This window comes from Octodon degus, unplaced genomic scaffold (assembly GCF_000260255.1).
Source record: "Octodon degus isolate 3935 unplaced genomic scaffold, OctDeg1.0 scaffold00380, whole genome shotgun sequence".
In the NCBI taxonomy this organism is placed as follows: Eukaryota; Metazoa; Chordata; class Mammalia; order Rodentia; family Octodontidae; genus Octodon; species Octodon degus.
In genome coordinates this window covers 522,967-530,486 of record NW_004524956.1, presented here as the reverse complement: position 1 = coordinate 530,486, position 7,520 = coordinate 522,967, and the positions used below count along the sequence as shown (strand labels likewise).

The 7,520-nt window shown below is 39.8% G+C and overlaps 1 protein-coding gene across 1 annotated transcript; it reads left to right on the top strand.

The window, feature by feature from the left end:
• Positions 1-5,260: 5,260 nt before the first annotated feature.
• LOC101591779 (olfactory receptor 6F1-like) lies at positions 5,261-6,241 on the top strand. The gene has a single exon (XM_004648297.1). The coding sequence runs from the start codon at positions 5,261-5,263 to the stop codon at positions 6,239-6,241; it is 981 nt and encodes a 326-aa protein (XP_004648354.1).
• Positions 6,242-7,520: the final 1,279 nt, after the last annotated feature.

Genomic DNA, 7,520 nt, shown 5'->3' with positions numbered 1-7,520 from the left:
CTTAAACAATATTTGTCATACAATTAACTGCACCACTCAGTCAATTTCTGGTTATTTACGTACTAGAAAAGTGCCTTTTGCCCAGGTAACTGAAATTCTACCAGGTGTGTGTGTGTGTGTGTGTGTGTGTGTGTGTGTGTGTGTGTGTGTGTTTAGGGCTGAAGGTTGGTTTTTGCTACGGAAATCACTTTAGTGGATATTTTGTTTTCAGTGATGTCCCGTGGACAGAGATAACTGCTGTCACACTCTCAGTGTTTGTTTGTCTTTTAGAACCCAACAGGCTCCATCTACTGGTGAGGGGAGGCTGCAGCATATGTGACCTCTTCAAGAGAAGGGGCCACAGTAGTTTCAATGACCTCAAGCCAGACCAGATGTTGGCCTCCCAGGAAAACCAATCACTAGCAGAAGTTGTGTCACCTGGGCTCTCGTAATGATATCAGCATCTACTGTAATGTCAAATTCCAAGTGAGTGTCGACTGACCCTAGGGGTCAATGATAAACCAAGCCTAACCAACCATCCAAAAGAGAAATACAATTATGCTATGAAAAATAAACCAATTATTAACCTACCATCAACCCGTGTTAAATGTCTTGTTCTTTGTCTCTGTAACATAAGACTGAACTGGAACATTTTCAGCCTTAAAAATTAGAGAACAAAAGTGCCTTCACAGTAGCTTGGCCTTGTGGAGCACTGCCAAGTCACCACCAAGCCAGAGCCCAGCGAGCTGCAGTGTTCTGCATCACCACGGCCTCCACCACGGCGAGCACAAGTGTGTACTTCCTGGGTAGGACTCATTTTCAGGGAAACATGACAAATTGATTCACTTTATTTATACTCATAATATAACAATATTCAATAGTAATAGTATAATGTAAATCATTTATCTGAAGATTAGCAAAGTTTTCTTGTTATAACAATACATGTGGGGACAATGTGATAGCTCAGCAGATTAAAGTGCTGGTTTAGGCAAGCTAAGACAGGCTCACAGGCTGGGGTTCAACTGTGGGGACCACGTGCTGCACCAGCCCAGCACCCAGGATGGGATGAGCCGGCCAGAGTCTGGGCGTGGTGGCGCATGCCTGTAATCCAGCTCTGGGGAGGCTGAAAGCAGAGGATCGTCACAAGTCTGAGGTGCATAGTGAGACCCTGTAGCAAGCAAATACATTAAAAAATTGCATATAAAAGGAATGGAAAACCAGGAAACGGAAGAGCAAATTTGACAAATTAATCAATGTTAGGAGACAAAATTAAGATAGTTGTTCTATTGAGGTGTAAAAGGAAATTAATATGGTTCAAGAACATTTGCAGAGGGAAAATATGAAGGAAAAGGAAAATGGAGCAAAATAGAGTACATGAAAGAAAGATAAGAAGGAGGAAATAAAGCAGAAATTGAAAGAAGAAAGACCAAAACAAGGAGAAAAGGGAGGGAGAAAAACTAATAATAAATAATAATAAAAATAATAAAAAGTAGAAAACTTAAAAGGGATTTAATCAAAGAAAATATCCCCTTTCTCGTACATTAGTTTCTTTCCAAAGTCTGAAGTCTTGGCATCCCTCAACCGAGCGCCCTCCTCTGGGATCAGGAGCCTGTGGGTTTCAGAGGTGCTCTCCGCGCCTGACGGGCGCCTTGGTCAGTTCATCCTGGACTGTGGTCACTGTACAAGCTGAAATACGTCTTCATTCCTGAGTGTAGAAGGCACACAATGGCACTCCTCCGGTCCCTGCTGCACGTAGTCTGTAGGTGCTGGATTCTGATGATGGACTCAGTGTCTGCAGTTGCCAGGCCTGCTTGGTCCCTTCTATTCTGGGCATTGTCTTGGTTCAGGATCTCCTTGTTTGGATGCTCCTTAATTCTTCTGGAGCCTGACTGCAAGGGGCGGAGCTTTTCTCCTTGTGATGCAGCGAGGGAGCCGAGGGCTCGCGGAGCACGTCTCTTTCCCGCACTGGGAGAGGGTTACTGGGGGGTGGGGAAGGGGCTCCATGGATCCATCATAGATCAGGCAGCTCAGGAGCTGCCGTCATCGGGAGGGGCGCTCTGGGTGAGCGTCTGTCTTTCCCACCTTGGTACACACTCTGTATGGTCCTATTCATGAACCTTTTTCTCCACTATCTTTGAATACCTATTTCCACATATACTCATTAAAGACATTCCCCATTTTATTAAAAATTTCACAATCTGGTCCTTCCTTCTTTTCTTTTCTTTTCTTTTCTTTTCTTTTCTTTTCTTTTCTCTTATATTCCTTTTTTTCTTTCTTCCTTTCTTTCTGACTTTCATTCTTGCTTCTTTCATTCTTTTTTTTCCTTCCTTTTTTCCTTCTTTTATTTCTTTCTGAGCTTTTACAATTTATAAAAAGCACTTTGAACACTGCTCTGGTTAACATGCTCTACACTAGAGTACATGGTTTTGGGTGATACTTGTGATGCCTAGAACGTCAAAGAATAGACAAGTCCCACAACCCGCACTGAAGGGGCACCGCGTACGCAGTGCTAGCTTACTTGGCCACACAGCACACAATTCCTTCAGTTCCTGAGGACGCACTTCCCAAGTTTCCAGTGCTCCTTTCTGCATCCTGAGGGAAAAGCACTCTGACCCTCACCGGGGGAGTCCTCAGAGAACACAGGCGGAAGTCCCCAAGTGGACAGCAGCTCTCCAAGGCTCCAGGCTGATGAAATCTGTGGTTTTCTCTATGGAAATTTCAGCTCTTACTTTGCACTGTGCCAGGGCCACAGAAAGAAGAAGGAAAAATGTGAAAACCTAAAAGATGTGGCGTATAACCACAGGACAGAGGCTGTGTGAGAGCCACTGACAAGACGGCGAGGTGTGCGCCCTTCTCTACGCACCTAGCGTCCGGTACACCGCAGTCGACAGGTTTTCTGAAAAGAGGACGTACATGGCTGCTTAACCAATGATAACACACTTCTAAAAATGAAGAAGCTAGGACATAGAATGTGCGTATGCCTGGGACTCCCTTCCTGCGTTGCTCTGGCTAAAAGAGGACGAGCCAATAACTGCAAGAAGGGGCTGTTTTGGTTCAATAATATAAATTTGAGGCAGCACCCAGCATTAATTCACATGGCGTGGAGCATAAGAAGTAACTGGTTCTAAAGAAAAGCTAGAATATATATATATATATATATATATATATATATATATTCCATTTAACAGTCCGGTACTGTCCTAATTGGTTCAGAATTGATTTTTTCTACTTTTCAGTCTCTTTAGAAGAGCACGGGATAGTCTTTTGGGTGAAAGCAGAATAAACAAAACAGTCTGTTTAGGCAGGGGCTGACAGTGACCCTCCTCTTCTTATGCCATCTGGTCATAAGCTTTTCAAATAGTGAATTATCATTTTATTTCTTAAAAGTAACATTGCACATGTTCTTTGCAATGAAAGACATTTTCAACCTTAGTACTTAAATAATGTAAATGTTAGTACTTTCTCTAGGGAAACAAGACCAACAAAAATAGGATAATAACCATAAAAGTTAATTCAACACTTTCACAGAAACTGCTCCAATTATAAATTTTATTCATATATATTTCCAAATGTTTTTAATTGTACAATAGATTTCAAAAATTCTTTTAATTTTATTATTGCATGTTGGATTTAAAACTATATAAGATTTAATATGTATTAATTTTTATTAATTTTATCGAGAAACAAATAGCAATGAGTTTCAAAACCGATTAGTAGGACAGCTTCAATAATTAATACATTGCATACTCTTGTCTTTGTAGTGGTTATTCATATTATACGATGCAGACATGATATCCTGCCAAAACACTTTTAGTGCAAATCTTTCTTCTCATTGAATTAAGAGAAAGTGGTTGTATATCTCTCCTATTTTGTATATATAGATATAAAATGGTCCTTCATTTGTATCCCCTTTTTTTGCTTAGTTTTGTCAGAGATAGGTATTCCATTGTCATTAAAATACTGTAGGTGTGTAAATTCAGCAAAATAATTCAATATATTTAAAGGTATATACATATTTATAAGTAGATTAAAATTTAAGGTTATATGTTAATATTTATAATTTTGTTTGAAGTAGTATTTATTGGTTTATGTAACATTTACAGAATTATATATTCTAATACCCATTAACACAGTTAAAATCTCTCACACATAATATTACTCAATGCTTTACAACAGGTAAGTAGTCCCACAATGTGGCATATCCCCTTCTGTGTCCATTGTGCCCACCACACAGAGAACTTGCCTGGTGGCTTCAAACTCCACCTGTGTTTGCCACTGAGTTGGGTGACTCCAGAGCACCATAAAACTTTAAAACAATTCAACATTAATGAACCAACAATTCAAATTTTATCCTGGCTTTCCACTTCTGATAAAAAAGATACTAGGACTGAGTTCTTACAACAGGCAATTTATTAATTAAAAATATAATTGGCATGTTCAATAACATTTTTATTATGTCCACCATGATTTTTTTCACTACATGCTATTTTTTTGATATTTTGGCAAGAAAGAATAGTTATGTGTCCAATTGAAATTCACATTAGTCAAAACAACTTTTCTGACTAAATTCACATACTTAACCTAACAAGTACAAGAAAACAGCAAGTGCATGATTCTAGAAATAAGCAAAGGAGATGGAAATGTAAGAAGAGAAATTAACATCATCCATATGAAAGCTGAACTCATGTTGAGTTTATGATCACATGCTAGATTTATTGCATTAATCCCCACCCAAACTTAAAGTCATGGACTACTGAAGGACACAAAGGCAAAATTGCAGCAGCACTTTGCTTGCATCAGGTATAACTCAGAAGTAGGTATAACTCAGAAAGCCCCAGATCCACACTTTGCTCCTAGATCACCTTAACTTCCCACTACTGTCTGGTCTTAGGCTGTGACTCTATCACAGACAGGACAGTGCTGAGCTCTGAACAAGAGCCACCTGGTGAGTGTCACCTTGAGATTTACAACATCCCTTCCTGAGTCCCCAGCCACACCAACAATTAGCATGGAGGAAAGGGTGAGGAAAATACTGAAACTCCACATGTACAATAAGGATGTTTAGAACATTTATACTGGAGAATTGTTTTGAAAATCAAAAGAGATGATTCACTTTAGTGTCCAGACAAATGTCAACCAGGATTTTGACAACAATTACCTCATAAGCATCAGGGTAACTGTAAATTAGTAAATAAAAGAAAATAATTTTCCATTCTTACTTCTTTGACAATCTACTATTATCTGGTGTTGCTCATTGCTCCCAGATCTGAACAGATGAAAAATGGATGGAGCAAACCAAACCACAGTGACAGAGTTCATTTTCCTGGGATTCCCCGGCTCTCCCTCCCTGCGGCTCACTCTCTTTGTGGCCTTCCTCTCCGTGTACCTGCTCTCCCTCATGGGAAACTCCCTCATCATCTTCCTTGTGCTCATGGACTCCACTCTCCAGACACCCATGTACATCTTCTTAGGGAATCTGTCCTTCCTGGAGGTCTGGTACACCACGGCCACCGTGCCTAAGTTGCTGGCCACCTGCCTCTCCAAAGTTGTCACCATCTCTGTTCCTGGATGCATTGCCCAGCTCTACTTCTTCTTCTCCATGGGAGCCACAGAGTGCTTCCTGCTTGCGGCGATGGCCTATGATCGGTACGTGGCCATATGCAGCCCTCTTCGCTATTCACTTCTCATGAATGCTCAGATCTGCCTGAGGTTTACATCTGGGTCTTGGGTTGGGGGTTTCTGTGCTACTCTCCCCACTACCATACTCATCTCTCACCTTAACTTCTGCGGTCCCCAGAAGATCAACCATTTCTTCTGTGACTCAGACCCTGTTTTCAAGCTCTCCTGCACAGACACCTTCTTTGTGGAAGCCCTGAGTTACACATTTAGCTCTGCTGTGATCCTAAGCTCTTTCCTCCTCACCATCTCCTCTTATGGCAATATTGTGGCCACAGTCATCAGGCTGTCCTCCCGAGAGGCTCGGAAGAAGACCTTCTCCACCTGTGCCTCGCACCTCACTGTGGTCACCATCTACTATGGCACCATTATCTTTGCCTACGTCCGTCCTCCAGCCAAGTACAACTTCACCATTGGTAAAGTGGTCTCTGTGTTCTACTGTGTGGTCACGCCACTGGTGAACCCTCTCATATACGCCCTGAGGAACAGGGAGGTGAAGAAAGCATTCAGGAAATGTTTTGTACCAAAGACATTTTTGTTGACTAGAATGGTTGAAAAGCTTAGAGTTTTCAGTGAAATTGAATAATGTAGAGTTGTAATTATATTTTTATTTTCAAATGCTAAGTATTTAAATTTACAATATAAAATTGGTAACACTTAAAATTGTAAAGTTTTCATAATTTAAGTTTTGATTTGAATTGGACAAACATGCTATTCTATACTTAGTCTTTATATAAATGTTTTAATACAATAGCAGAATGAGAGAAAAATTATGGGCATAATATTCTTACCCACCAGGCATTCACACACAGTGGATAACACAGGTTTTGTCCTATACATTCATGTTAAATATTTCCATAGCTAATGCAGTAACATAGTATATAATCCAAAACTGGTATATGGAATAGCTTCATACAAATACATGCAGTTATATCCTCAAAATACATTTGCTTAATAAATATAAAGCCCTTAAAAATATAAGGAACTGGACACTACAAGCAATCATTGAGCATTATATTGCTATTAAAATTAACATGACAAAGTGTTTTTATAAAAATAAGGAGTATTCAGGATTTTTAGGTAACAATACTATAAACAAATAACTGAACTTAAAAACGTTAGCAGGGCCGCATCATTAGAAAACTGAAAAAAAAAGAGAAAAAATATGCAGGTATAACAATAGATTTTTAAAGAAAAAAATTTCTACCAAAAAATAATAATAGCAGCAATATGCAATTAAGCAAAAACACATTTCATTCTAAAAGGAAGGCAGAGTCCTACAAAAGTTGCTACTAATGACTGCTTAGCATTTAAAGCCCTTTTTATTAAAAATAATAAAATAAAATAAGCAGATATATAGTAAAGTTCACAGATAAGTTTCTCTGTAAAATAAATAAAGTATTCATTGATTAGCATCATGAATACAGTAAAATACAGCCTATTTTTACATGGTTATATACAGTACACAGATCACCAGCTGGTAGCCTGGTTTTCAAAAAATATTTTGTTCTTATTCTTGTTTTATAATTAAAATATGCATTCAGTATATAAGAAAAGAAAGGCAGAAAAAATAAGAATCACTGCGTTTACACTGTGTTACTCTTGTATGTACGTGAGAAAACTTTACAGCTTCTGTTAAGGTAGAGTGGTTTGCACAGAGCTGGGAAGGGCGCTGCAGGAACACTGCACACTGAGCTTTGGGTGTTGGTGGGCACTGCCTGCTGGCGTGGCCAGAGGAAGAGCGGAGTCCGTGTTGCCTGGAGGAAGTGAACTGCACTCTGACTCTGAGGACAGTCTGCTGTCTGCCGGGGGCCACCCACAGCTCCCCGGTCAGCAGAAGCAATCCCAAAGCCACTCACAGGCCA